Source organism: Phytophthora sojae, assembly GCF_000149755.1.
Source record: "Phytophthora sojae unplaced genomic scaffold PHYSOscaffold_5, whole genome shotgun sequence".
Classification (NCBI taxonomy): Eukaryota; Oomycota; class Peronosporomycetes; order Peronosporales; family Peronosporaceae; genus Phytophthora; species Phytophthora sojae.
The window spans coordinates 5,805,085-5,832,814 of NW_009258119.1; the positions used below are offsets into that span (position 1 = coordinate 5,805,085).

The 27,730-nt window shown below is 57.3% G+C and overlaps 10 protein-coding genes across 10 annotated transcripts; 5 read left to right on the forward strand and 5 right to left on the reverse strand.

Annotated features, from left to right (window-relative positions):
* Positions 1-101: 101 nt before the first annotated feature.
* Positions 102-524, forward strand: PHYSODRAFT_250945 (hypothetical protein; the record flags this gene model as incomplete). Its single annotated transcript, XM_009531637.1, has 1 exon — positions 102-524. One exon carries the CDS (start codon positions 102-104, stop codon positions 522-524), a length of 423 nt encoding a protein of 140 aa, XP_009529932.1.
* Positions 525-854: 330 nt separating this feature from the next.
* Positions 855-3,296, forward strand: PHYSODRAFT_334369 (hypothetical protein; the record flags this gene model as incomplete). Its single annotated transcript, XM_009531638.1, has 4 exons — positions 855-1,439; positions 1,524-1,610; positions 1,783-2,559; positions 2,616-3,296. 4 exons carry the CDS (start codon positions 855-857, stop codon positions 3,294-3,296), a joined length of 2,130 nt encoding a protein of 709 aa, XP_009529933.1.
* A 174-nt stretch (positions 3,297-3,470) lies between these two features.
* On the reverse strand, positions 3,471-6,149 carry PHYSODRAFT_509757 (hypothetical protein; the record flags this gene model as incomplete). The annotated part of the gene is made up of 1 exon (XM_009531639.1): positions 3,471-6,149. One exon carries the CDS (start codon positions 6,147-6,149, stop codon positions 3,471-3,473), a length of 2,679 nt encoding a protein of 892 aa, XP_009529934.1.
* Positions 6,150-7,069: 920 nt separating this feature from the next.
* PHYSODRAFT_560689 (hypothetical protein) lies at positions 7,070-12,957 on the forward strand (the record flags this gene model as incomplete). The annotated part of the gene is made up of 3 exons (XM_009531640.1): positions 7,070-7,118; positions 7,228-10,091; positions 10,197-12,957. 3 exons carry the CDS (start codon positions 7,073-7,075, stop codon positions 12,867-12,869), a joined length of 5,583 nt encoding a protein of 1,860 aa, XP_009529935.1. The 3' UTR covers positions 12,870-12,957.
* A 3-nt stretch (positions 12,958-12,960) lies between these two features.
* Positions 12,961-18,906, reverse strand: PHYSODRAFT_506757 (hypothetical protein; the record flags this gene model as incomplete). Its single annotated transcript, XM_009531641.1, has 1 exon — positions 12,961-18,906. One exon carries the CDS (start codon positions 18,904-18,906, stop codon positions 12,961-12,963), a length of 5,946 nt encoding a protein of 1,981 aa, XP_009529936.1.
* Positions 18,907-19,072: 166 nt separating this feature from the next.
* Positions 19,073-19,995, forward strand: PHYSODRAFT_506510 (hypothetical protein; the record flags this gene model as incomplete). Its single annotated transcript, XM_009531642.1, has 4 exons — positions 19,073-19,303; positions 19,422-19,500; positions 19,581-19,819; positions 19,897-19,995. 4 exons carry the CDS (start codon positions 19,073-19,075, stop codon positions 19,993-19,995), a joined length of 648 nt encoding a protein of 215 aa, XP_009529937.1.
* A 172-nt stretch (positions 19,996-20,167) lies between these two features.
* On the reverse strand, positions 20,168-21,200 carry PHYSODRAFT_507420 (hypothetical protein; the record flags this gene model as incomplete). Its single annotated transcript, XM_009531643.1, has 4 exons — positions 20,168-20,608; positions 20,675-20,739; positions 20,831-20,889; positions 20,998-21,200. The coding sequence occupies 4 exons, from the start codon at positions 21,198-21,200 to the stop codon at positions 20,168-20,170; spliced, it is 768 nt and encodes a 255-aa protein (XP_009529938.1).
* A 130-nt stretch (positions 21,201-21,330) lies between these two features.
* PHYSODRAFT_334375 (hypothetical protein) lies at positions 21,331-22,551 on the forward strand (the record flags this gene model as incomplete). Its single annotated transcript, XM_009531644.1, has 1 exon — positions 21,331-22,551. One exon carries the CDS (start codon positions 21,331-21,333, stop codon positions 22,549-22,551), a length of 1,221 nt encoding a protein of 406 aa, XP_009529939.1.
* Positions 22,552-22,885: 334 nt separating this feature from the next.
* PHYSODRAFT_508314 (hypothetical protein) lies at positions 22,886-23,596 on the reverse strand (the record flags this gene model as incomplete). The annotated part of the gene is made up of 1 exon (XM_009531645.1): positions 22,886-23,596. The coding sequence occupies one exon, from the start codon at positions 23,594-23,596 to the stop codon at positions 22,886-22,888; it is 711 nt and encodes a 236-aa protein (XP_009529940.1).
* Positions 23,597-24,597: 1,001 nt separating this feature from the next.
* On the reverse strand, positions 24,598-26,354 carry PHYSODRAFT_250961 (hypothetical protein; the record flags this gene model as incomplete). Its single annotated transcript, XM_009531646.1, has 3 exons — positions 24,598-24,696; positions 24,756-26,195; positions 26,220-26,354. 3 exons carry the CDS (start codon positions 26,352-26,354, stop codon positions 24,598-24,600), a joined length of 1,674 nt encoding a protein of 557 aa, XP_009529941.1.
* Between the last annotated feature and the right edge of the window lie 1,376 nt (positions 26,355-27,730).

The following is a 27,730-nucleotide window of genomic DNA, read 5'->3' on the forward strand; positions in this document are numbered from 1 at the left end:
ACAAATACCACGTAATTGCATAGTTAACCTTGTTTTTCTTGCCTTACTCGTCCGTTTCAATCAATCACTTGAAGGCTTCAAGAGCTCAAACCATTTGCAACATGCTGCGGCTGCAGTGTTTGCTTAACACGGCGAGCCCTGAAGATGAAGCTCTCTCTGTGCGTGTTCTAACTGTCGCGGCCTCTCTAGATGATCGCATTGGCGAACTGGAGGCCCGAATCGCTGCGGAGGTGGAGGTCATGGCGATCCAAGCAAAGCCCTACACCACCATGAAGCTCTATTGCCTTCGACACCAGTGGCTGACGTACCGCCAAGACTCGACGACCAAGACTGAAGTGCTGTTCCTCGACGGTGAGCCTATCGCTGGGCTCGATACTTGCACCTTGCAAAGTGCCCAGCAGCTTGTGCCATGGGCGCATGTGTCGTGGTATTTCAAAGACAAGCAGTTCGCCTTCCCGGACACGGTTGATATTGTAGTGGCATGGGAAGATGCCGACCAGGACGAAGACCAAGGCACCGCGTAAAGCACCTTCGTCTTTTAACCAACAAATATACTGAGCTTTGCCGCCGATGCAAGGCTCAAATCATGCCGCTGATGCAGCAAAGCGATATCTTTTGTACAGTCGCGACTGGTAGTCGACATCCTGCAATGTGGACCGCACGATCCAAATCTCCCAAGTACATGTGCGGCTCTCAATGGCCGGGGACGGCCACCTCGAGGAAGATCGCGCTGGATGACCAGCTAACTTAGCTGAATGGACTCCGATGTCTCTCGCAGTTGCAGATTTCCCTGCTCACCTGCACGCCAACAAAGTCCGTGAATCCAAGTGTCCAGCAGTGTTCTTGAGTCCTCCATGCCGGCCAGCTACGGGAGTGACAACAGCTACGGGAGTGACAACCCCGACTGCGTGAGGGTCGATCACCTCGGTGATGTCGGCCGTGCTCGCTCGTCTTCGAGTGCCAAGTGGAAGAAGGCGGCCCTGGTGACTGCCGGGGCCGCGATGTGTATCGGTGCAGCTCTTGTCGTGTACGAGGGCTGGAATGCTCCGCTTAGTGCAACCGTGACGGGAAGTGCGTCTCCAATCACCAAGATGAACCTGGAGAGAGTGGCTGTGTCTACCGACCAGACCAACCTCATGTCGGGCCAACCGGTTCTGCTTCGCGTCCAGCGCTCGCCAAACCTCTGTGCGGACGACGGGGGAGGCACTAAGGCGGACGAGACGCTCTTCACCGGCCAACCATGCAACCCGAGCAATCCGAACCAGCTCTTCATCTACGACAGCGCTACCTACCGGTTCAAGAGCGCGAAGAAACCAAATTTGTGCATTGACACCGGGGGTGGCGGTATTATGATGACGTCGCTGCGGCTGTCCAAGTGTGATAAGAAGAGCGCAGATCAACGCTTTACCTACAACCCCAACGCGCTCACGCTCTCGATGGTCTCGTACCCTTCTGTCTGCATTACCGATTACCACCACACAGACGGAACATCCCGTTATACAACCTGGATATGTGAATCCCAGATCTACGGCAACGTGTACCAGAGCTTCGAGGTGGTGTCTCAGGCTACCCTTGCAGCGGAGCAAAGACGATTCTGGATGCTGTCGCTGGTGGGGCCAAGTTCCTCCTGCACATCGCTGGAACTGACAACCAGTGTGTCTCTGGATTTCCATCAAGGGTCTCTCTGTCAAACTGTCAAATGCAAAGCAAGTACCAGCTCTACTATGATGCATCAATCAATCGAATCCGGCATGGTTGTGCTTGGATGACGGCGGGGGCAAGAAGGCGGGAAAGACCGACTTTCGTCTGGCGGAATGCTCGACGAGTAGTATCGATCAGACGTTCACCTTGATGTTTAAGCAGCTCAACAAGGCTAAATTGTGCCTGGACGACGGCAGCGACGGTACCGACACCACGCCAAAACTGACCTTAAAAGCGTGCGATCTGTACAGCAACAGCCAACACTTTGAGTATGTGCTCCAAAACGATCCGGTCACTCCTGCCACCGCTTCGACATCGATACCATCGACGACGACAATAGCATCAACCCCTGCTCCTGCGACTGCCACTCCTGTGACTGCTTCGGTGATGGACACCTCAGTGACGACGACATCTGCCCCCGTGGCTGCGAGTACTACTACGACGAGCTCGACCCAGGTCTCTGCTGCTTTGACCACCCAGCAAACCGGCGTGACCACTGCTTACGAAACACCAGTAGACGCATCAAGTACTGCAACACAGTCAGCAACGGAGACTGCGTACCAGCAGGAGCCCACCACTGCGCCGCAACAAAGTCAATACTCAACCGTCTCCGCTGTCGAACCTGATACAACAACGACTGTAAATTCTCAAACGACGGCAACGACAACCGACGTGATGATGCCGCAGCAGAGCCAAACAACTTTGCACACCGGCGACATGGAGCCGAACATGGCCGCATCGAAGCAGAGCGATATGACGTCTACCTCCACCACGTCCATGATGGAGCCCGGCATAAAGGGGAACGACATAACCTCGACCAGGCCAGGGATGGATCATGACATGATCACATCGAATGATGTGATAAAGACCGAAACTACGCCTGACTAGCGGATATGGTGGACATTGCGGCAAAGGACCTTGGCAACTCGATGCCGGCGACTTCTGCGATTACAAACATGGACGCTTTCGCCGCCAATTTCGTGGGCAAGGACTGGAACTTGCTGGCGCCATCCGACAGCACCCTCGCTCGCGTTGACAAGGATAACGCCCCCGTTGTCCCAGTCGCGAACATTTTCCAGTACCTACAGAGCCTGAAGGACCGCGCTGACCTAGAGCACGAGGTGATGATGTATCGCTACAAGCGAACGTTCGAGTGCGCGACTGAGGGGTTGAAAGCGCTGGCCGAGGACTCGGTAACCACGGACGAGTACAAGGTGCTGGTTCGTTGGATGTACGACCACTGCGCTGCCGGAAACACCAAGATTGAGATGCCCAAGGACCTTCCCATCACCGATATCGACACTCCGTGGGACAGCGACGCGAAGACGGACGTGAAGCGTCAGTTCATGACGAAGCTCGACTTCTACTACGAGATCAAGAGCTACTTCGCCGAGAGGAGCGAGAAACTCAACGGCGAGGTGGCAGCTATCCGCTTGCGCTCGGAAGAAACCAAAGAGCTCGAGGAGAAGATGATCGACTGCATCGACGATGCCTCGGAGCGCTTCGGCTTCCAAGTGAACTCGAACGCTTACGCAACGACGAAGCACCTCAAGGCTGCTATTGCGTGGGTCGAGGACTCGTGCATGAAGGCTTAAGGATCACGGCGATGATTGCTGGTGCTTTCCGTTTCCATCCTTTACTTCGTGTAGCTGTTGCCTTCAAGCCAGCCAGATATCATCCAGAATCATCACTTGGCAAGTTTGCATGATCTTTTTTCCTTGATTGAAAGCGCTTCATTTCATCATTCTTGTCTTGATACGTACTGATCGCTATACTGAGTCCCCCGAAGGCCCCCGCGGGAAAAGCGGGTTGTATTGGGTCTGCTGCTGCTGGCCAGGGTACTGATAGTAGCTATACGCTGGCTGTTGCCGTTGCTGTTGCTGCTGCTGATTGAAGACGCTTCCGTACGGAGGGGGTGGTGCTGTTGCCGTAGCGTTTCCGAACGAAGGAGGCTGCGATGCACCCTGCGTCTGCTGGTACTGCGCGAATGGGTGCTGTTGCTGCTGTTGAGGTTGCAGTTGCGCGTAGTCGTATGAAGGAGGTGCAGACTGTTGCTGTGTGGACTGGTAGTACTGCGGAGTGCTGCCAGCGAGCTGACGCGCTAGTGCTTCGTCGCTCGCGTTCGGTCCAGCAGCAGCAGCGTTGCGAATTTGCATGTCGTTCATCATTTTCTGCGCCAAAGCTGCGTCTTCAGCCTCACGTTGCCGCATTTCTTCGTCAGCAGTCAGATTCAGCTCCAGCTCGCGCTTCTCCAGTTCACGGGCAGAGCAATGGTCTGCAACAGTTTGATGCAATTGCTCGATCCGAGCGCCGAGCTCCCCGTAAAACTTTGCACCTTCTTTCACGTGCGACTCAAGCTGCTCGAAAACATCCACAGCGTCGCTCAGATGCTGGAGAAAAGTCTGGCGTTCGTGCAGCACGTGATCGGTCTCTTTCTTCGCCTCGAAGCGACTGTTCGCTTCAACCAAGTCACTAAGCAGCGCCTGCTCTTCATCACAAATTGTGGCGATCTTCCCTTCAAAGTGGTCGCGGAAGAACTGGTTTTCTGTTTCAAGTGCAGCGTCTGTGGACACACTGTTGGTTCTGTTCCCACTCAGCAGCACAGGCAGCGCGTTGAACTTGTCATAGGAGCCCCGGAAATCACGCAGCACCTGGTCCTTCTCCTCCACGAGTTGGCCAAGTCGCAGCAACAGCGATGACACCTGTGCTATCTCTTCCTTGCAGCTGGAGTTATCTTGCTGCAACTCGGGCAGCTCCTGGTCCAGACTCGTCTTGGGCCGCGATAGCGCCTCCAGCTTCTCGTGGTTATCAGCAAGCTTGTCCCGTACTATGTTGTCAGACGTCTTGGCTTCCTTCACCAAACGGTAGTAGCGATCAATGTCGGCTCGAAAGTTCTGATTCAGCGAGGACGACACCGGCCGCGCCCACTTCCTTTCACCGTAGTTCTGGCGGCAGACATTGTCTTCAACTTCCTCCTGACTCAACCGCGATTCAATAGTGTGCAACTTCTTCTCGGCATCGTCCGACAACCTTTGATTTTCTTGAAGCTGTTGCTGGATGAAGGCTCCGACTGGGTTCTCTCTTGATCCTCCCGGGCCCATAGCCGCGGACGCCGTAGTGACTTTCACATGCTGAATGCGCTGCCAAATCGTCCGTGGGATGCCGTTGTCGCTGGTCTTCTCAAAAGCTTCGATAGACGCTGGCAGACCCATGGCGTGGAGCTTCTCCTTGGCAGCTTCGTTGCTCTTGGACACTTTCTCAACTGTCTGCTCCAATATCGTATTAATCTCCTGCTTCACGCTGTCCGCACGGTGTAGCAGATCGTTGGGCACAAACTGTTCGAACAGATCCACGCCGCCCAGTTCCTGCTGCAGCTCCTCCGCTGTGAAGCCCAACGGCTTGACCATCGCAGCCTTCCCCACCGCGGGCAGCTCCGAAAATTTGGGCACGTTCTCCAGATACACACTGGCGTTGTCTTTCCTCGCCGCGTCAAGGTGCTCACGCACCACGCGCTGCACCGCCTGGGCAGACTGCAACAGCGACGCCGGCAGCTTGTTCTGCGTCGCCACCTTGCACGCCTCGTCGCACTCGGCATCGGCCGCCACGAGCCTCGTGATCTCCTCGCCGTACCCTTCTCCTCTCTCCAGCGCCGCGGCCTTGGACGCCGTCCCCTGCCAGTACTGCGTGGCTGCGCGCATACAGTGCACTTGGAACTGCAGATGCACGCCCCAGGACCTGTCAATCGAGCCGGCCAGCGCCGACGAGCGGCAAAAGTCCAGCGCCGAGACGTAGAAGTCCAGCGCCTGGTGCACCAGCTTGGCCTTGATGGCGTCCTTCATCTGGTCCTTGATGGCCTTCTCGTAGAAGCAGGCCTGGGCCTGGGCCAGCATCAGGAAGGTCAGCAGCCCCAGCCCCTCCGCGCTCATGTCGGGCGTCCTGGCGCCCAGCGTGCGCTCCACGAGCTTGTCCTTGACCTCCGTGAAGGCGCCCGCCGCGCGCATGAAGTGGCGGCAGGCCGTCTTGAGCCCGTCGGCCGTGCTGCGGTCCGTCTGCACGCCCAGTTGGCTCTCCAGCGCCCCCACGTTGAACATGACGGCCGCCTTCTCGAACGAGACTCCGGTCTGCGTGCTCTTCTTGCGCGGGCAGAACGAGTCGTTCCACGTGAACTGCAGCAGCAGCGGCGCGCGCGCGGCGCCGGCGTCGCTGTTGCCGTCGCACGGGAAGCGCTGCGCCATCTTGTCCAGCTGCGCGTAGTAGCGCAGCAGCACGTGGCGCGAGATGGCCGACGGCGTGCGCACCAGGTCCACGTCCGTCTTGAGCTGCGCGAACTGGTCCAGCGCCGCGTCCGCCGCCTCGCTGCCCGCGTACTCGCGCCGCAGGAACGCGCCCAGCGAGCTGCGCAGCGAGGCGCCGGACGTGTCGCTCACCTTGAAGCCGATGCCCAGCATTGCGCTGCTCGAGTGGATGGATTTCTGATTGTGAAGAAAAATGTATGGGACCAAAGATGTGGATACACAAACATTCTTGTTTTAACTGCGTTTTGGGAAAGTTGACCCCTGCTGGATTTTGATCACGTGTAATACTCCACGCGTAGACTTTGGGAGTAGTTGGCGACATGCGCTTATCTTACAGGGCCCGTCGACTCCTTTGGGCTTACTGGGCTCAAGGAGCCCGGTAAGTTCTCTAGTACTTTGGTGAACAACGCCCTATATTCAACAAGTTCTTGCAATGACTACAATGAACGCTGGCATTGATGACACTTCGTCCAATTGCCCCACCCTACATCCTTACACTTACCCTGTCTGGGACGACTAACGATAAGAAGAACGGGCAAAGCTCCCTATTCTTTTCATGAGAAGGATTACACTTGGCACACTCACCAGGGCGACATTGCTATCTCTAGCGGCGACATAACAATCAGTAGTACCGTCGGCGATGCTTCGTGCGGTTCAATGTACTTGAGGACGGCTATACTCGTACAGGATAAAAAGTAGCAGCGGGCGACTTCTTGGCCGGCGCTGCCATATCACCACATACACGCAGGCTGCATCGCGTGCCCAAAACTTTATTTTGCGGTTCGGCATTTTCTCAAGTAAAAGCAGGCGAAACGAAGGAATCTGATTCGCCGCCGGGATCTGATCCAGCGCCGCGAGCTATTTATAGCTGTACCATTTCTCCGGTACACGGGTGTTCCCTGGCTGGATGAAATGAGGCAAATGGCGGTGGTGCTCCTGAGAGAGTGTGTGTGGGCTCCAGAAACCGCGTGGGAGCGAAGGAGCGACCACAGTCCAGAGAGGCAGAAAGCGACCCACGCCCGCGCGCGCCCCCTGGCCATTCCCCCTCACCCCGCCCCCCCCCCCACACGACGGCCATGGCCGAGCCCACGACCTACTGCGTGTGCCAGCAGGCGGACGGCGGTGCGTTCCTGCCCTGCTTAGCGTCCATTTCCTCCTGCTGCTTATATAACCTTAACTGATATATACTTATTCGTTATGCTATGCTGTGTTATGTTATGTTATTACGCAGCCGGCATCATGATCGAGTGCATCCGCGGCTCGGGCGGCTGCAACGGCTGGGTGCACCCGAGCTGCTGCGGGCTCATCCTGACGCAGGAGGAGCTGGAGGCGCTGGACGCGTACATCTGCCCGCTGTGCGAGAAGCCCGACGACGACTTCGCCAAGATGACGGCCTTCAACACGAGCCTGGCCAACCGCCAGGCCAAGCGCGAGCGCAAGCGCAAGCTGCTGGCGGCGGCCGACAAGGACAAGGACAAGGACAAGGACAAGGACAAGAAGCCCGCGCGCAAGCCCTGGGTCTGCGCCGCGTGCCAGCACCCGAACCGCGACCGCCGCACGCGCGAGTGCGAGGCCTGCCACACGCGCCGCGTCATGGACAAGAAGCCGAGCAAGCACAAGAGCCTCAAGGAGCCGAGCGACGACGAGAAGTCGAGGCTCCTGGCGCAGCAGCTGCGAGCTGACGACGAGCGCCGCCACAGCCAGCGCGCGGCCAACAAGAAGAGGAAGTCGTACCACGTGCCCAACTCGGATGAGGACCTGGGCAGCTCCGACAGCGACGACGCCTCGTACAAGAAGAAGCACAAGAAGCACAAGAAGCGCCGGCACCACGAGGACGACGGCAGCGAGTCGGACGAGGCCGAGTTCCAGCTGGACACCTGCAAGCTCAAGGACAAGTCCAAGTCCGAGCCTGAAGAGCAGCCCGTGGCGACCAACATGGTCATTGAAAAGATCATGGGCGTGCGACAAAGAGAGGTGGAGGAGCCCGCCCCGACCCCCGCGGCCGACTCGGCGAGCGCCAACTTGTTCGCGAACCGCCCGACCAAGACGTCGATCACTGAGTATCTGATCAAGTGGAAGGGCTTCGCGTACATGCACGCGTCGTGGGAGACCAAGCAGGTACTGCTCGACCTGGACCCGCTGACGAACAAGCAGAAAATCAAGCGTTTCCACGAGAAGGAGCAGCACCGCCTCCACCACCCGCACCGCCAGACGGGAGACCTGGACGAGGACTCTCTTGCGGTGGACGAACTGGAATACTTCAACCCGGAGTATCTGGAGATTCACCGGATTATTGCTCACCGCAAAGACACGCCGATGCCTGCTGACCCCAATTTCCCGGATGCTCCTGTGGATGACGGCATGCGCTACTACATCAAGTGGCGTATCCTTCCGTACACTGATGCTACGTGGGAGCGTGCGTGCGATATCAAGGATGACGCTGCGCTGGCTAAATACAAGACCTCAATTGTTGTTCCTGACGAAGAGGTGTGGAAGCCAAGACCGCGTCCAACTATCCGTGAATACCGCAAACTGGACGAGTCTCCGAGGTTTGGAGAGGACCAGTCGCTGTCGCTTCGTGCGTACCAGCTGGAAGGTCTGAACTGGTTGATTTGGAATTGGTACAATGAGCGACCAAGTATCCTGGCAGACGAAATGGGTCTCGGTAAGACGATCCAAACGCTTTCATTCCTGAGCCGACTGCGTGACGACCCCAAAATCAAGATCCGTGGACCATTTTTGATCGTGGCCCCGCTGTCGCTGATTGTGCAGTGGCAAAATGAATGTGAGATGTGGACGACTATGAACTGTGTCGTCTATCACGGCAATAGCGGATCACGAGACATTATTCGCGACTTTGAGTTTCACTATTTGGATGAAAACTTACGCCCGGACAAGAAGAAGCCCTACCGCTTTAACATTCTCGTTACCACGTATGAAGTTGCGATTAAGGACATCGCGGCACTCTCGAAAATCCATTGGCGCTGTCTCGTGGTGGACGAAGCTCATCGATTGAAGAACCAATCTTCTCGACTTGTGGAACAAATGCGTTCTTTGCGTCGCGATCACTGTGTTCTCCTGACGGGCACACCTCTCCAGAACAAAACTGAGGAATTGTGGGCCTTGCTTAACTTCTTGGATGGCAAGTCGTTCCCTAGTGTTGCTGACTTCCTTGATAAGTTTGGCGACCTTCATGAAGCTCAGCAAGTGGCGGACCTGCACAAAATGCTGAAGCCGTATTTGCTACGACGTGTGAAGGAAGATGTTGAGAAGTCGTTGCCTCCAAAAGAGGAAACGATTGTTGAAGTGGAGCTCACGCCCGTGCAGAAGCAGTGGTACCGCGCAATCTACGAGAAAAACACTGCGTTCCTAAACCGTGGTGGGAACCCGCGCAACGTTCCGAATTTGATGAACGTTATGATGGAGCTACGCAAGTGTTGCAACCACCCGTACCTGAACAACGGTGTCGAGGAAATTTTGAACGAAGGCTTGACGACTGATGCGCAGCGCCACGAGATGATGGTAAAGTGCTGTGGTAAAATGGTGCTTATTGACAAGCTGTTGCCACGGTTGAATGATGGAGGGCACAAGGTGCTTATCTTTAGTCAGATGGTTCGTGTATTGGACATCATCGAGGATTATTTGCGCTTTTGTGGATACCTCTACGAGCGGTTGGATGGTAATATTCGTGGTAATGACCGTCAAGCTGCGGTGGATCGATTTGTGAAACCCGAGTACAAGCGGTTTGTCATGCTACTCTCGACCAAGGCTGGCGGTTTGGGCTTGAACTTGACGGCTGCTGACACGGTCATCATTTTTGACAGTGATTGGAACCCTCAGAATGATCTGCAGGCCCAAGCCCGTGCGCATCGTATTGGTCAGACTCACTCGGTGAAGATTTATCGTTTGATCACGCGCAAAACTTATGAGATGCACATGTTCCACAAAGCTTCCCTGAAGTTGGGACTAGATAAGGCTGTGCTCACGCATATGCGGCGTGAGAATGAAGAAGAGGGCGGCAAGAAACGGAACAAGAGCGCGAAAGCACAAGAGTCGAAAGAGATCGATGAGCTCTTGAAGCGTGGAGCTTATGATGTATTCCGCGACGATGATACCGCTGGTGAACAGTTTTGCGAACTGGACATTGACCAGATCTTGCAGCGCTCATCACAAGTTGTGCAGTACGCTGAACAAGCACAGTCTAGCTTCTCCAAGGCAAGTTTTGTGTCCGCCACAACCTCTGATGATGTGGATTTGGACGACCCGGACTTTTGGAAGAAGGCTGTGGGGCTAACAGAACCGGACCCAACTGAAGCAGAAGACCTACTACCGCAGCAGCGCAAACGCACTCGTGTTGCTCGCTTTGGCGATGGAGGCAGTTTCTCGGATGGCAGCGTTTCAGATGACGAATACGATCAAGAAAAACGCGATAAGGAAAAGGAAGAGCGTGAAAAGCTTGAGGAGAAGAACATTCCTCGAGAATGGACGCAAAATGGACGCGACCGGTTGCAGCGTGCGCTGATGCATTACGGATTTGGTCGTTGGGAGATTATTCGGAGCCAGAGCGGTGGCAGTCGCTCCATGAAGGAGGTGGAGCTGTTTGCTCGAGGTTTTATTTATGTTTCCGGTCTGGCTTGTGATCAGCGCAAGGATGACTCTTCTTTTGTGAAAGCGTCTATCCACGCGGCTACTACGGCTCAAAAGGAAAATCTTATCGATGAAGAGGAATTATCGCCAGTTTTGAAAGAGGAGGATTTCGTTCTCAAGTCAAAGCAAGGTGGTGGTCGACGTGTACTGGTCCGACTAGACATGCTCCAGCGGCTTCAGCATCTGGTTACTGCGGCGTGCGATGCGTGCGACGAACTGTACAAAGATTCGGAGGATAGCTCGAAGCCTAGACCGAAACCGACTGCTAGCATCGACGAACGGGCCAGATATTATGGTGTTGACAAGCTGATCCCGCATATTGAGCTGGTAGACGTTGGTGAACGACCGGCATGGACGCAGATCACGCCATGGTGGAACGAGGAAGCCGATCGAAACTTGTTAATGGGCGTATTCCTTCACGGCTATGGCCGCTGCGCCCAAATTTTGGCCGATCCGCGATTGCACTTCGCACGGCTAGAGAAGGCTGCTCGTGACCAACAACAAGCGAATAGTGGTGCCGTGTTAAACCAGAACGGTGTGGCTTCCTCAGCAGTAGTCAAGAAAGAGGGCGCAGCATCGGCAGAGGGAGGCGATGACGTGGATATGAGCGATGCTGACTCCGAAAGTGCATCAAGCTCGGTTAACGATGACAGCACTCCTAAAAGCAACGGTGGTTCTGGACCTCTCAAGTCTGAAACAGGTGCAAACACTGCAATGGCAGAAGCCAATGCTTTTAAGCAACCGGAGGTACAGCACATGAACCGATTGCTAAGCTGGTTGCTTTCTGCGGAGGAAATCAAACGGCGACACGGAAAGGAAAGGTTTAAGAAGGAGCGTGTGGCAATTGAGCAGCGGCGTCAAGTTGCCCAGGAAATGCAAGCGCGATCGAGGACGTTGCGTCGGCTGGAGCTTAAGGCGATGCAGCTTGCCCAGGTGGATATTCTTCGACACATGGCGGTATTGCACAATGCTCGCCAACTACCCGATCCAACGCTTGTGGCTCCTCCGCAGCATCGCATGAAGAATACGGACTGGACCAAGGAAGAGCGCCGTTCTTTCGCCTACATGATGGCACTCCACGGTGCTCCGCGTATTCTTGCGAAGCGGGCTGTTGTTGCTCCTGATGGAAGAGCAACTCCGTCGATGCTGCCGTTTGTGACAGAGCACGCTCGCCCCTTTTCGTGGGAAACAGATAGCATCTCGTGGCTCAATATTGTGGAGTGGGGCAATTTGAACAAGAGCGCAACGCTGGCCCGCACGTTTTACGAGACAAAGTTCGCCCCCAAATGCCGTGAAGTTGCACGAATGCGGGCTGATCCGCTTGGCTCAGACCAGCGCGCTGTGGCGTTGGGCGATCTTATCGGCATTGAATTCGTGGACGCCTTCGAAGGTGTGCTGGCACATGGACTCAAGGCTCGTAACACAGCTTGGGTAACCATGCGACGCACACAGTTACTGGAGGATGTGTTGGAGATTCTTACAACCAAGCGGGCTGCGCTTGAGGATTACCTACGATCTGGGAAGCAGACTCTGGTGGAGGATATGCCTGTGTGGTGGTGTCCTTGGATCCACGACCTGGGAGTGTTTTACGGTATGGCTCGCTACGGTGTTTACGGCTGGGAGCGCATTATGCTGGACCGTCAGCTGCCATTTCACCGCCAGGCACGAGAGCACCACATCCGTGCCGTGTTTCTGGAGGGCACGCCCACCTTCCGCCCCCTGTATCGACACCACTTCGAGTCGGCTGCCGAGATGAACGCTTGGTTTGTTCGCGTCCTGAACGAGTTCCCGTCGCTGTCGATTCTGGAGCGTAAGGTGGAGTCGATTTGCGCTGCGGTGCTCGAAGAGTACGGAGCTACAGCCGAGCGCTACGTGGAGCCGGAGGATCGTCGCGAATTCAGCTTGTCACCGCCAGGCAACTGCTTCGAGGAGCTGATTCTGGCGCGTGTGAAGCACGAGGAAGAGCTGCTTCCGAGCATCGAGCCTGTCCTGGCAGGAGACGCGTCGTCTGGACCCCCTGAAGCGCTAGCTGCGTTTTTGAGTGAGTCGCAGGGCCGTCGCGACGAGTATTTACGAGCAGCCGAGGCCTCGAACGCTATCGGCTCCATCTCCTCTAGCTCCGCGGCCGCAGTTGCGACGAATGGGCAGCAAAGCCAAGAAGGCGAAGAGGACCAGCGACAGCAGACAGCGTCGTCGCAAAGCCCTATTCAGATGCTGGTCTCGTAGAGCAACAAACAAGAAGAACGACTAATTTGCAATCACGGGTGGGTAATACATGCTGAGAGATAATAGAAAATCGTCTTTGTCTATGATGAATTTACTCGTTCTTTGCGTGTGTGAAGGCTCCAGGTTTGGGTTTCGTCAGGTTTTCCTCCGAGTTCTTGCGCGAGCGACGTCGTTCGGCCTTCGCCAGTAGCAGCGCGCGTCTCACCCGCTTGCGGATGTAGTAGTAGGCCACGATGAAGATGGCCCCAAGCACCGACAAGATGGCCACGACGCTGACGGTGTATCGGCGCCAGGCTGAGGGCACGTAGATCTTGAGGTGGCAAGTCTGGAAGTTGCCGTCGGCGTCCTCGATCCCCTGAAACCCGTCGACGCAGTCGCGCGTGCCGTACACGTAGCCTGCCGGGATGGAGCGGTGGAACGGGTCGTGCCAGGGCTTATCGCACATTTCGCCCGTCGCCTCGCAGATGTCCTTGTCGTAGCGCTGCTTGCACAGACACGTGCACTTCATGGGGAGGGTGCAATTGCCCTGGCCGATCATGGCCCCGTTCACTTCCTCTTTGCCCCAACGTCCGCCTCCAGTGCCACACGGATCCGTACGAAACACTTCGACCTTGAGCTCATCGACGGTGAAGAGCGTTGGGCGAACGGAGGCTGTGACCGCTTCAGTCAACTCGCAGATCGGCGTCGAGCAGTCGAAGCCAGTCCAGCCTTCAGCACAGGCGCAAACGTCCGGGGCGACGCACAGTCCTCCGTTCTTGCAGCGGTAGCAGCCATCGCCGCTGCTGACGATACTGCTGGCCATGGCGTCAATGCCGGAGATATTCCCAGTTGTGAGATTCAGGTCGCTGGCCACGACGCTGGCGTTGCAGATCGGGTCGAACACTCCTTGGATGCAGATCGGCAACGCGCAATCCGAGCCGAAGTACCCGGTGAGACCCGTTGGGGCTGTCGGATAGTGATCGTGTAGGGTGGAGTTGACGGTGACACATCGACATTCATCTTTGCTGACGCAGACGCCGCCATTACGGCACCCGGAGGACACGGTGGCGTATTGGTCGGCCTCGAGGAATCGGCAGAGCGGAATGTTGCAGTCGATGCCGGCCCAGCCATCGCCACACGCACATTCGTCTGGGGCTACACACGCGCCAGAGTTGTAGCACTCGTAGACGCCCTCACCAGGGGCTGAAACTCCGTACTCCCATGTGACTTCATCCACTTTCGTCACATTCACGTAGTTGGTACGAATAACGCGGTTCGTCCCGTTGTCGCTCTCGATGTCACCTTGCTCCCAGACCACGTTACCACAGAGGAAATCGTTCGACACGCGAGCTACGTTGAGGTCGTCCCGATAATCCAGCAGGTTTTGGATCTGCTGGGCGCTTGTGAGTGCAGCGCTACGCTTTGGATTGGGCTCAGGATCACCAACCGAGCAGCCACTCTGAAACGAGTGGCCATCGTTGGCCACCAGCTCCACGTCGTATTGAGGACAGCGATACGTGTTGCAGTTGCGGACCGCTGTGGCGCTATCATAATTGCCACGTAATGTACGGAAGCTGCTGGACGAGCGGGACACAACATTCAGCACGAACCGTTTAGCCTGAACGCAGATAGGAGTGTTGCAGTCGTACCCAGTATAACCTGTACGTTGCGCTCGTCCATCAGGAAGCTGGAACACAGGCTTACCACCGTTCTCGCGGCCGTCTCGCCAAATTGAATCCCACGTGATGCACTGACACTGGTCAGGAGCGATGCACGTCCCGTTATTCCGGCATTCCTGCGCGCAGAGTGCAATCGAGCAGTCTGCTCCTGACCATCCCAAGGCACACGTACAAGTGTCTGGAAGCGTGCAGTTCCCTCCATTCATGCAAGTTTGCGTGCATACCGGGATCGTACAGTCCGCTCCAGTCCAACCAGGAGCACAGTCGCAAACCCCGGGGGCCGAACACGTGCCGTTGTTGAAGCACCCGCGCACGACTTGATCCACGCAGTCTCCAAACACTGAAGAATTCCAGAAACCGCGGCGGACGGCGTCTTGCGCTGTGTACGTGACTTGAGGTCGGTACGATGCATCTGTATCAACAACAAGCACACCCAGTTTGCCTGACAAGAGGTCTTTCGCTTGCGTCCCTGAAGAGCAGGTTCGGTTGAATTCGAGGAGGCAAACCCCCTTCTGCCAAGCTCTGCCGGGGATATAACCCCACGTACCGCCACGTTTCCAACCCTGTCGGGTATCGTCTAATGGCGGCTTGGACAAATTGTAAAGTGGTGGCCAAGCCATCCCCGTCCATTGTGTGTGGTAATGGCCATCGGCGGATAATTCTCGGTCCATGTAGCGCGAATAGTAGTTGGGATGGTCGAAGTAATAGGCCGGAGACCCATCGGGCGTCGCTGGTTTCTCCCATTCCGTGATACTGCGAATCGAGCATGCATAGCCACCTTGCGTTGGTTTGTAGCGTACACCACCTCGAGTCTCTGAGGTCACGGTCACTTGGGTGTACGCAATTTGCTCGACTGTTGCAGTGTACGTCGGATTCGAAACAGGGTGTCGAGGATCAGTGGCAGTCGGGGGTTCAGCAGCTAGATATGTGACTTGGTTTGGGGAGTAGTAGCCCTGGGAACACACAGGAGTGCGGCAATCAAACCCAGCCCACCCCGAGGCGCATTGACACACATCAGGGGCTACGCAGCTACCTCCGTGGGCACAGGCGTAAACTCCTTGTACAACTCGCCTTCGCTCCACGAGTGCCACCTGTCGGTCACTGGTCAATAGAAACGGAGGTGAAAACCCCACTTCCGCTTTGGCGATTCCTCTCCAGGCTGCAGAGGCATTCCATCCGTACGGCTTGACGGGGGCAAAACGGTAAAAGTCGCTGGTTGCGTTGCCCTCGGAAAGATACTGGAACTGTGCGAGTGTGTCGTCCCCCAGCTCAAGCAGAAGACAATCGCCGTACGATGGTGGGGTCTTCCCTTTTGCCGCTAAGCCACTTGACGCGTTCACCACAGGACTGGACGTGGTGTATAACCGGTGAAGACAGTCAAACTCGCCAGTCTCAAGACACCAGCGAGCGAAATCACAGGGCACGTAGCTTTCAACGGATAGCGGGCGTGCTAGGGCGTTCGCGTATCCACTTGGATGCGGCACAAAATCGCCCTGCGGACAGATCGGGAGGCTGCAGTCGAATCCACTCCAACCGGTAGCACACAAGCAGGAATCGGGTGCGACGCAACTTCCACCATTCTGGCACGTCTGAGCGCACACCGGTACACGACAATCGGTGCCTTTCCAGGCGTCTGGACACGTGCACGTGTTTGGAGCTGTGCAATTCCCCCCGTTTCCACAAGTTTGAGTGCACACTGGGGTCGTGCAGTTAGCGTCAAACCAGCCTGAAGCACACGAGCAAGTGTCCGGTGCCGAGCAAACCCCTCCGTGAGTACAGGTTTGAACGCACTGCGGTGTACTGCAAGCTGGAAATTCCCCATAACCAGGCATGCAGGCACATTTGTCAGGACCCACACATATCTGTCGAGCTCCACAGCTAGTACTGCAGACGGGTATTGTACAGTCATCACCTGTCCACCCAGAAGGACATGTACACACGTCTGCAGCACTGCAAACTCCTCCGTTCTCACAAACCTTGGCACAAGGAGCAGACAGCGCTCGAATGCGGTTGTTGCCCGCGTCGGCGATGTAGAGAAAATCTGTTCGTGATAATGACCGGCTTCTAGCGATATCAAGCCCCGCGATACCCAGAAAACGCGCCGCCAACGGAGGCTGAGCGTCCAGGTAGCCGCAACCATCCTGCTGGGATCCGAGTGGTGCATTGGGCGCCCCTGCGACGGACTGCACCTCGAGTTTAGGCCGTAGATACGCCTTGACACTGAAAAGCCGAGCACGAGTATCCTGAGTCGACGGCAAGTTAAGCGACGTCACCCCATTCGCAGTAGAGCCGACTGCCGTGGATGCCTTTGACGCTGGCTGTGTTCCACGCTCCAGAGTAATCGTTACTAGGCCTCCTTGAGTAGCAGTGATAGCGCCACTATGAATCGCAGCGAGGCAGATCGAAGAAACATCGCTGTACAGTCCAGAACCGTAAACTTTGGTCGAAATTGTCGTAGGATCACAACCTGCAGGACAACTCACCTTGACGGTGGTGCCGTATTCGAGGTCTTGAAACACACTGGTCGTGATGGATTGGGTGTCTGGGTCGCGTAAGGGTAGCGCGAGATCTCCTTGTACTAAGCCGTCGGCTGGAGGTGAGCCTGTACAGTCCTTCAACGTTCGTCCAGATATCGCGGCGCCCAGGACAGGGTCGAACTCCTCGCGCTGCAGATAGTTGAGGAAAATGTTGTTGGTTGCTGGCGATGTCTGGAGGAAAAGCTCGTCCACTGGCTGCTCGTAGGACGCACAACCACTCGGACGCAGCACTTGCGTTGCTCGAGTCGAACACGTGACAGACCGCGAGACTAGCGAGGCAGGAGATATCTGCCGCACTGTGCAGTCCGTAGAGCTGGCAACGTACACTCGTCCGTCAGCAGCGAAAGCGACTCCGGCTGGCGCGTTGAAAGTTGCCTCATTCCCTTCGCCATCGATGTGTCCAGGTACATTGGACCCCGCGAGAGTCACAACGCGGTTGGTTGACGTGACGGTCTCAATTGTAGACGCAAATCCTCCGTCATAAGTCACTCGACGTACGCGATGGCCATCGGCCACCACCACGGTACGCTCAGCACCGACTGCAATGGCGCGTGGGCTGTCAAATTGAGCGTAAGTTAAGTTTCCGTCTCGAAATCCACGCTCGCCACGCAAACAAGGCGACAAACAGCCAGGTGTATCGGCATCTTCCGATGGAACGACGCTACCAGCAAGCGTATGTGTAGTTCCGTTTGGTTCAATACGCCGAATCAAGTGATTGCCAGTATCTGCAACAAATACTACGCCATCAGCATCAACCGCTACGCCCATGGGCGAGTCAAAGCGGGCTCCGAGGGGATCGCCATCGGCCAGACCGGCGTGAGGGCTCTCTGGCTGCTGCGAAAGCCTCACAGTTTCCACGCCAGCGCCGCAAAGCCCCGAAAGACACGACACCACCCCGCTCTTGATCTGTCGGATGCGATGGTTGCCTGTATCAGCCACAAACACAGTCACGGTCGCGCCGCCGTTCGTCTCCAGCACAGCAACATCCGACGGGTACGAAAACCGCGCTGCCGAGAGCGCAGCTCCATCCGCAAACCCCTCAATCCCATCGCCCGCTAGCGTGGACACCATCTTCGTGGTCGGATTGATTTTTCTAATGCGATGGTTGGCTGTATCCGCCACGTAAACCACTCCATTCGAGTCCACAGCCACACCGCGCGGGTGGTTAAACCTCGCAGTTGCCGCTGGTCCGTCGAGGAACCCTGCAGTACCTTCACCCGCCACGGTTGTCACTCTTCCCTGTGCTCGTCCAGACGCGCCGAACGCTGCGGAATAGCTCCAAATATCCGACGAAGCAGCGTCACTAGTATTTCTCCTCGGGTGCGCTCCTCTGTTTGTCAATGACCCGGACTGCGTGCCCCAACACCTTACGTCACACTGCGAGAAGTCCGTCGAGAACGGCGACAAGCAGCCTCCGCCTGACAAGAACAAGCAGAGCTGTGTAGCACCGCCGTAGTCGTAGCGGTGTTTGCCCCCCACCGCCCACGGGACGTCGGTCACCGTCGGGACGTTCTTGGGCAGCGTAGACCACGGAATGCCTTGCAGCTGGAAGGCGCAGCGATCGCCGCTGTTGCCGTTGCAGGCGAAGTCCTCGCAGATGTGGCACTTGCTCTGCACGCCGAAGACGCCGCACGCGTGGCGGATGTCCTGGTCGTTCGGGTTCGCTCGGCCCTGCCACTCGAGCGTCTGCGCCGGCGTCTTCTGGTACGCGAAGGGCCACTGCGGCTTGCGCGCGCTCTCGCACCACGGCTGCGTCGTCCACGTGCGTCTCAGCACGGCACCGTACAAGCAGCAGCAACTAGACAGCAACAGCACGCACGCCAACAAGACAGCGACAGCCATGCTGCGGCTTGTGATGCATTGATACATTGGATGCGTCGCTTCAAGATCAGGACCTGTGTGGTGTACACAAATCCGAAATTAACTCCGAATTTGTCGTGGCCAGTGCTTTGCATGGAAGCCTTGACACACTAAAAGGCAACAAGTCGATACTGTAGCTGTAGAGGCAATGAGCGCGAGCAAGGAGGACGTGAAGCGGCGCCAGGTGATCGTGATCCTGGAGCAGGCGGCGCTGGAGACGGTCAAGACGTCCAAGGGCTACCAGCTGCTCAACTGCGACGACCACAAGGGCATCCACAAGAAGCTCAACCGCGACGCCAGCCAGTCGCGCCCCGACATCCTGCACCAGGAGCTCATGGCGCTGCTCGACTCGCCGCTCAACAAGGCCGGCTACCTCAAGGTCCGCTACTACAGTGCAATGCTATCGATGCAGTACTATTGCAGTATAACACTGACGTCGTTGACGATAATTGCTATTGCTATTGCTATTGCTATTGTCGCTGCAGATGTACATCAAGAGCACCAAGGGCGTGCTCATCGAGGTGAGCTCGCAGATGCGCGTGCCCCGCACGTACAAGCGCTTCGCTGGTCTCATGGGTGAGTGACTGACTGGCTGCAATTGATATTGAGGTGTTTATTGTGGGGAACTGAGTGTGGTTGTTGTTGATTTTTCGCAGTGCAACTGCTGCACACGCTCAAGATCCGCTCGTCGGACGGCAACCACACGCTGCTGAACGTGATCAAGAACCCCGTGACCAAGTACCTGCCGGCCAACTGCAAGAAGTACGCGCTCACGCGCACGGGCACGCTGGTGAACCCGTGGGAGTGGGTGGAGACGCTGCCCAAGGACGAGCCCGTGGTCTTCATCTTCGGCGCCATGGCCCACGGCCACATCTCCAAGGAGAACTGCAACTACGTAAGTACAGCTCTACAATGCTGTAATCTGCTGTGTAAGTTGATGAAGACTGACGTGTTTTGATGCTCTCCTTGCAGCTGGACGAGACCATCTCCATCTCCGAGTACCCGATGAGCGGTGCCCAGGCCATCTGCCGTCTGCTCAACGGCTTCGAGCGGCACTGGGGCATCCTGTAACTTTATTCTGCCGGATAGATGCATGCGAGTCTTCGCTGGGTCTCCGACATGTTGATGATGCTGCTTCACTGCTAGGCTTAGGAACAAACAGCGACTGGAGCAGCGGCAATGAAAATGAAACGTGTTCGCAGTTGAATGCTGAAGTATGCCTTTGCAGTTCGCATCTCCATCGTCAACTCTGCGGCGCAGGCGGAAGGAAAGGCGACCCAGGCAGGTCCTTCGCTTCCTGCATCATCTTCTCTCCAGGTGTGAGCGGCATTGCACCGTGCAGTTGCTGTTGCCGCTGGTCGTACACAGCCTTCCTGATGGCGCCCTGTGTAGCCTCGTCGTACTCCTGGATGTTCCGTCGCGAGTCGACTTGGCTCGTGTCGATTTCCGGTCCTCCTTTAAGCGCACTCGCCCACCACGTGGGCTTGATCTTCTCCAGCGAAATGTTCAGCGTATGGTTGCTCTCCAGCGACCAAATGCTCTCATCAGCTCGGATCTTCTCCACCAGCTCTCCTACCAGCAACGGTTTGCTCGGATCGCTCTTCATCGACACCCGTAGCCTCGTCGACTCAATCCGACAGTCCAGGTCCTTCGCACGCGTGCCTTGCGGCAACTCCATCTGAATCTGCAACATACCACAAACTTCAGTATCCTTGCAGTGACACTGCATGTACCAGCACACGCAACGCACCGAAACATCCTCCAGCGTCTGCGTCCAAGTGTAATTAGCAGCCACTCCACCGTTCCCCACTGGCACTGTAGCAACATCAACATCAACACCGAACATGAACAACGTCAGCACTACTACGCACTGTACTACTATTACCAAATCAAAATCATTGTCGACCTTGCTTGCCGTCGTCCGTCAGCTGTGGCTTGACCTCCTCAATCTTCTTGGCCGTCGGGCTCTGCTTGGCACTGGGGCTAGCAGCAGCAGCAGCGCTCTGTGCTTGTGTATTATTACTTGCCACATTGGCAGCTCCATCGCCGCCGTCGAGACTCCGCGTCGGGTACTTGCGGAAGGCCGCGAGCACCTTCCGCTCGGCCTGACCAGGTAAGAAGCCCATCTTGTGCTTGCCCGGGTCGCTCGAGACCGCGTAGAAGTCCGTCTTGCGGTGCAGGAAGTCGAAGAACGAGTCCAGCAGCGACTCCACGCCGCCGTGTTGCTGCGCCAGCTGCGTCAGCAGCGCGTCGAAGCGCCCGGGCGCGGCGCTCATGGCTCGGTCCGCCATGATCTATCGTTCCTATAGAATACTGCGCGGCCATTGGCTGAAATACCGCACCCGAGGTATCTAACGTTAAGGACTGTTGTCAACATCGGCCATACCCACATCAAGATAAACAGCGATGTGGTCGGCGCTGCGGCACGCGTGCGAGGTCGTGGACGTGTGCGGCTTCGCGCGGCGGCACAAGAATCTGCTGATCGCCACGGGCGTGGGCGCGGCGTGCGCGGGCGGCGCGTACTACGCGTACCGGCGCGTGGTGGGCGAGGCCGAGCGCTTCACGCAGCAGCTCCAGCTGCAGATGGCGGAGCACCAGCGCCTGCAACTGGCGCTGGGCAGCACGGCCGACGAGAGCCGCGCGACGGTGCGGCGCTTCCTGCCGCGGCTCAAGGCGCGGCTGTTCCAGCTGCTGGACCTGGAGAGCGTCGTGCAGGAGCTCAAGACGCTGGACAAGACGCAGAAGACGCGGCGCAACGCGCTCTGGGAGGACGCCAAGCTGCTGGCCGTCACGCGCTACGTGACGGCGCTCGTGGCCTTTGGGCTGTGGCACCTGCTGGTGTTCGCGCAGGTCTCCATCATCGGCAAGCGGGTGTTCGAGAAGAGCGACGCGGCGGCGGCGCTGTCTGAGCGCCAGAAGCAGCGAGAGCAGGCCGAGGAGCAGGCGCACCACGCCTTCCTGACCTCCGGGCTCGAGTACTTCCTGGACGAGGCGCTGGGCAAGATTAAGGCCCATGTGGAGGCCGTGGTGAGGGACAACAAGCACCTGCAGGGCTGGAAAGTCAGTCGCAAGGCGGCGGTCACGGCGGACGAGCTCAACGAGCTGCTGCAGGCGCTGTTCCTGGCGGTGCTGCCGTCCCCGGCGGCGGTCGCAGCCGCGGAGAAGCAGGAGGACTCGGCGGAGCTCAGGAAGTGGCGCGCGTTCTTGATCTACCCGGACAAGCAAAAGGGCCAGGACGAGCACGTGATCAGCCTGCTCAACGACCTGTGGGACCTCCTGGAGAGCGACCTGTTCATGCCAGCGTTGCAGCACAGCTTGGGCTTCCTGTGCGGCAACGCGTTCCAAGACCTGGACGACGTCGTCTACGGACCGAGCAAGCCGGAGCCTCGAGTTGTAGAAGATAGCGCTGCCGAGCCGCCTCAGAAGAAGCCCGCGCCTCCTCTCGCGAAGCTCATCCCGTGCCTCCAGTCCGAGATGAACAAGCTGTTGATGTCCTCGGGACCAGAGAGCTACGCTGCCAAGTACTCACAGGGCGTGGGCGAGATGGAGGCATTCCGGAACTTTTACGAGGCCATCTTCTTCGAGCAGAGCGCGCAGGACTCGTACATGGGATCAGCGCTCATCTAGACAACACCGTAGCTCGCGGTGCGGCGCTGCTGCGGGTCGGAATGCAACATGATGCTCGTTTACTATGCCTACAGAAGCGTAGTACAGGTATGAAAGCAAGCCGAACGGAAGGCGAGGCGCACAATGCACTCTATTGCTTGGAATATGTACTCATTATTGAAAAATGCATGCACACCCGTTCCATTACGCCTCGGCTTGCAAAGCGGGAGGAAGCGGTGATCTAACTTGGTAGTAAAAGTGTTTACGCGAGGGAGGTTGGGTAGCAAGCAACCTCAAGTCGATAGTTCAACACCAACAATTCAGCTCCCCTCGTCTCCTCCGTGAGTTGGTGGGTCTACAAGCGCGCGGCGGCCTCCATGGAGGCCAATCGCATCCGCATCATTTTCAGATCGTAGTCGACGGTGACGTAGCGATACACTTGAGCTTTGTCTGCCCAGGACACGTCAATATCCGCTTCTTCTGGAGGGTGGACGTAGTCGACACAGTAGTTGCCGGCGCGCGTGCACTTCTCGTGGCCGTGACGCTCGCAGATCTTGCGGAGCGTCATGACACACCGAAGATTGGCCATGTCCTTCAGCAGTGCCAGCACTTTCAGCATTAGGGTCGGCCCGAACATTACGTTGTTGATAAACACCACCGTGGCATCCATCAACCGGGCTTCAGCCGGCGGCTCGAGGATATCTCCCTGTAGCAACTCGATCTGTTTGCCGCGGAGAACGGGGACGTCGCGCTCTTTCAGCCGCTCCAGCGCCTTTTGTCCCTCTAACACGCGGTTCTGCATCAGCTCAATGCCAATTGCCCTCTTGCACGGCGTCTGAAGAGCCGCTTGCACCAAAATCTTGCCCGTGCCGCAGCCAAGGTCAAAGAACACATCGTCCTCTTCCAGATTCAAGAACGGCAGGATTGTCGAGGCGACGGACTCCACCGACACCTCGCCGTACGTCATCAGGCGCCGAAATTCCTCCAGACTCAGCTCTTTGACCTCCTGGGAGCGTTTGCAGTGGCTCGTCTCGGTGAGCACCGTCTCTCTGGTGATGTTGTACATTTCTCGGTCGTCCTGCTCCTGCTCCTCGTACAGGTCTGCAATCAGGTCAGATACGTACTTCGTCTCCAATTCGAGCGAGTACGCGGTCTCGGGCGCATATGCGGGCTCGAGCGAGCGTCGCGCCTTCCTGCTGCGCTTCTTCTGCGGGGTCTTCTTCTTCTCGTCCTGCACGGGGGACAGCACTCCCTTCGGCGTCTCACTCTTGACCTTGATACCTGAGCTCTTCTTGCGCTTTGCTGCAGTCTCTCGCTGTTGCTTCTCCTTCACCGCCACTGCTGCGCGCACAGCCGCCGCCTCTGCAGCGGCAGGACGCCTGCTCAACAACTTCTCCATCTTGATTCCCCTGTGCCGCTTCGGCTTCAGCGGAGACTTGCGCGTGGACTGCAGCTCCGAGGGGCTCAGGAAGTCAACGGCGCGGCGCTTGCGTCCGCTGCGACGCAGCTCCTGCGTAGCAGCGGGTTGCTGCTGGTCGTCGTCCTTCTCTTCCTTGATAGTCTTCATCATCTTCCTGCGCTTGCGCTGCGGCGTCTGCGCCTCCTGCGGTGCCTCTCCATCGGAAGAGGAGGAGGACGAAACTGCAGTGGTTGACGCGGACGAGTCGCTGGCGTTTCCCGACGTCTCCAGAACGAGCAAGACATCCTCCATGACGGCAGCGACGGTGGCGGTGGTCTCGGCGTCCGTCAGCATCGAAGTGTCTTCGGCTTGCGGTGCTCGGCGACCTTGCGATTCTGGCAGTCTATGGCGTCGAGAGGTGAGCTGATTAGCCCGATTCAAATGTTCAAAATAGCGGTACCACAAATATGGTACAGTAAAGTCGAGATCTTGAGGGGATCCGCCCAAGCCCAGCGTGGCGAAGCGTGGCAAAGCTTGGCAACCTGGCCGTTCGAGGCGTTGCAACGTGCACATGCGTACGCAGTAGATATTGGCCAAGTGCTGTCATGCTTTGGTTAATGAAGCGAAAATTAGGGGAGACGGGGTCTCTGAATGGAAGACTACTGTAGCTAGCTCACGATCATACTTATGCGCGGGACGTCGAGGCGTTTCTCGCCGGCGGCGGCCTCGCTGGGGCTCATCATACAGGGAGAGACGATTACAGCGCGCTGGCGGTGCGCGTGCGCGGCTGCCACTGGTAGAGGCCGTGGTGGTACTGGAAGCCGACCTTGTTCACGAGCTCGTCGCTCTCCTTGGGGCCGCGCGAGCCGAACTTGTACGTAAGCGGCTTGACCTTCTGGCCCTCGATCTCGTCCAGCAGTGGCGTGAAGATCTTCCAGGCGGCGCGCAGCTCGTCGTCGCGCACGAAAGCAGCCTGCTTGCCGCGCAGCACGTCCAGGATCAGGCGCGTGTAGGCGTCCGGCACCTCGGCGCCCTCGTAGCGCTCCGAGTACGACAGGTCCAGCTCGCTGGAGATGGCCTGGGTCTGCAGACCGGGGCACTTCATGTTCATCTTCATGTACACGGCCTCCTCCGGCTGCAGGCGCAGCACCAGCTCCTGCACGGGGATCTTGACGCCCGGGAACATGTGCTCCGCACCAGGGGGCGGGCGGAACTGCACGCGAATCTCGCCCTTGCGCTCGTTCAGAGCCTTGCCAGCCTTCATGATGAACGGGACGCCAGCCCAGCGCGGGTTGTTGACGTACATGATGGCTGTGGCGAACGTGGGCGTGACCGAGCCCTTGGGCACGGTCGGGTCCTCCAGGTAGCCGGGCTCGTTGCGCTCCTTGTCGCCCTCGTACTGGCCCAGCACGGTGTTCTCCAGCTTGATGGGCTCGATGCAGTTGAGCACCTTGACCTTCTCGTCACGGATGTAGTTCGAGTAGTCCTTGCCGGCGGCCATCACAGGCGGCTCCATGGCCACGAGCGACAGCACCTGCAGTAGGTGGTTCTGCATCACGTCGCGGATGATGCCGTACGAGTCGAAGTACCCGCCGCGGCCCTGCGTGCCGATGTCCTCCTTGAAGGTGATCGTGACGCTCGACACGTAGTTGCGGTTCCAGATGGGCTCGAAGATGGCGTTGCCGAAGCGCAGCACCAGCAGGTTCTGCACCATCTCCTTGCCGAGGTAGTGGTCGATGCGGTAGATCTCGTCCTCGCCGTAGAGCGCGCCCATGTCCTGCGACAGCTTGTCGAACGAGGCGAGGTCGTGGCCGAAGGGCTTCTCCACGATGAGGCGGTTCCAGCCGCGCGACGTGAGCGCCGCCTTCTTGATGCTCGTGCCAATCGGCACGAAGACCGTGGGCGGGATGGCGAAGTAGAAGAGGCGGTTGGCCACGGGCGAGCCCTGGGCCTCCTCGAGGGCCTCCATCTCCTTGCTCACCTTGCCCACGTCCTCGGCCGAGTCGTAGCTACCGCTGCGGTAGATGCACTTGGCGAGGAAGGCCTCCTTCTTGGCCTCGGCCTCGGCGGTCTTGGGCTTGATCCACGGCGCCATCTGCGCGCGGAAGTCCACGTCGTTCTTGGTGCTGCGCGCGTAGCCCACGATGACCACGTGCTCGGGCAGGTAGCCGGACGTGTAGAGCGCGAAGAGCGACGGGTACGTCTTCTTCTTGGCCAGGTCGCCCGAGGCGCCGATCACGAAGATCGTCAGCGCCGTGTCGAGGTACTCGCAGGCGTTGTGCTCGTCCACGGTGGGGAGGGACTCGGTGCTGTTGCTGGCGGAGAGGCTCATCCTGGCGGGTCTTGCGTCTGCTTCGTGTGCGTCTTCTTGGTGGATCTGGCTGCGGCGACCGAGGGTAAATCGGCGTTTGAGCTGAGAGAGCATTGCCGAACTGCGGGCCCCAAGCAGCCTGAGCAGTGGCCGACGTCATTTCACGTCTCGCTCGTGTTTTCATCAACAACGGTAAATGCGTCCGAATTAGATCTTTTAGTAGCGAATTAGGGTATTTCGCAGCGAGTTAGAGCTCTCGATTATGTGCCACCCAACACTTCCAGCGCGCCGCGATTCGTCCAAAATCGGGCCTTTTGTCTGATTGGCGCCTGGCAAGAGCAAATCCAAGTTCAACGTGCTTTAACGGGAAAGATTCCGTCCGCCCTTCGGAAACGCAACTGGCGAATCGTAGCGCGCACCGGCACGAATCACCCCGCGCAGTCCAGCAGGCACGAGCGCAGTATGTACGTATCGATTCCCCATTGCGCTGAAGCGCAGCATTCGGAATCTGGGCTCGCGCATGGAACCGCCCGCAATACAAAATGTAGGTAATCATATGACGGGGCATAATTGGTTCGTTTTTTTTCTCAGCCAATCGGAATTTCTCAGGCTTTTCAACCAATGACCAAGATGGCGCATATGTACTGGCGTAACGGGGAATTTTAATGCATGTACTGGTATAGGCGCAAGCACGCTGCCGGAGACGAGTTCAACGCAAGACGCTGGTTCGCTGCGTTCTCACGGAGGAATCGAATGGGCTCTTCATTGTCGATGACAGTAGCCGATCGGTCGAATGCAATCACTTGAGACCGCTTCTGGACATCCCTACCCGCGTTGCCCTAGGAATTCAAAATTATTGTGAAATTCACGTTCAAACGATGGATCTCCAGTGAAGGCCAATTCGCTCCGCCGGCACAGATCTGCGAGGGAAACGTTGCACAACATGCTGCAGCCCGCTTCGCGCGAGCATGTACGCCTAGCTCCGCTGCTGCAGCCGCACCGATACGAAGCTCTGATCCAGCATCGCAAGTAAGGGCTGGATCATCCAGCCCTTACTTGCGATGCTATAACAGGGATACCGACGCGTAGACACAACGACACCGCGCGAGCTTGCGTATTCTCGGCACGGTTGCCCAGGTACATGAGCCACATCAGATCAAACACCACCGAAACAGTTTCCTTAATGCGCGTCTTATCCTTTTTGCCCCTGCTGTAAAGGCCTTATCACACTGTGTAGACTTGCATACCATGTCCTCATCGACGAACAACTTGCTATCAGGATCGCTGTCCTTGCGCCAAGTCTCTGTCAGCATATTGTAGGCACCACGTCGCGTTTCGAGCACAAGTAGCCCGCGGCGGTACGTAACGGTTGACAGTATGCATGCGTTCATCGATCGCCACACTTCCGTCATGTACGCCCGCCGTCTAACTTTTTGCGCTGCTGATTATACAAGTCGTGTTGCTAGAGCACGGTTTGTACGGTAGCTCTT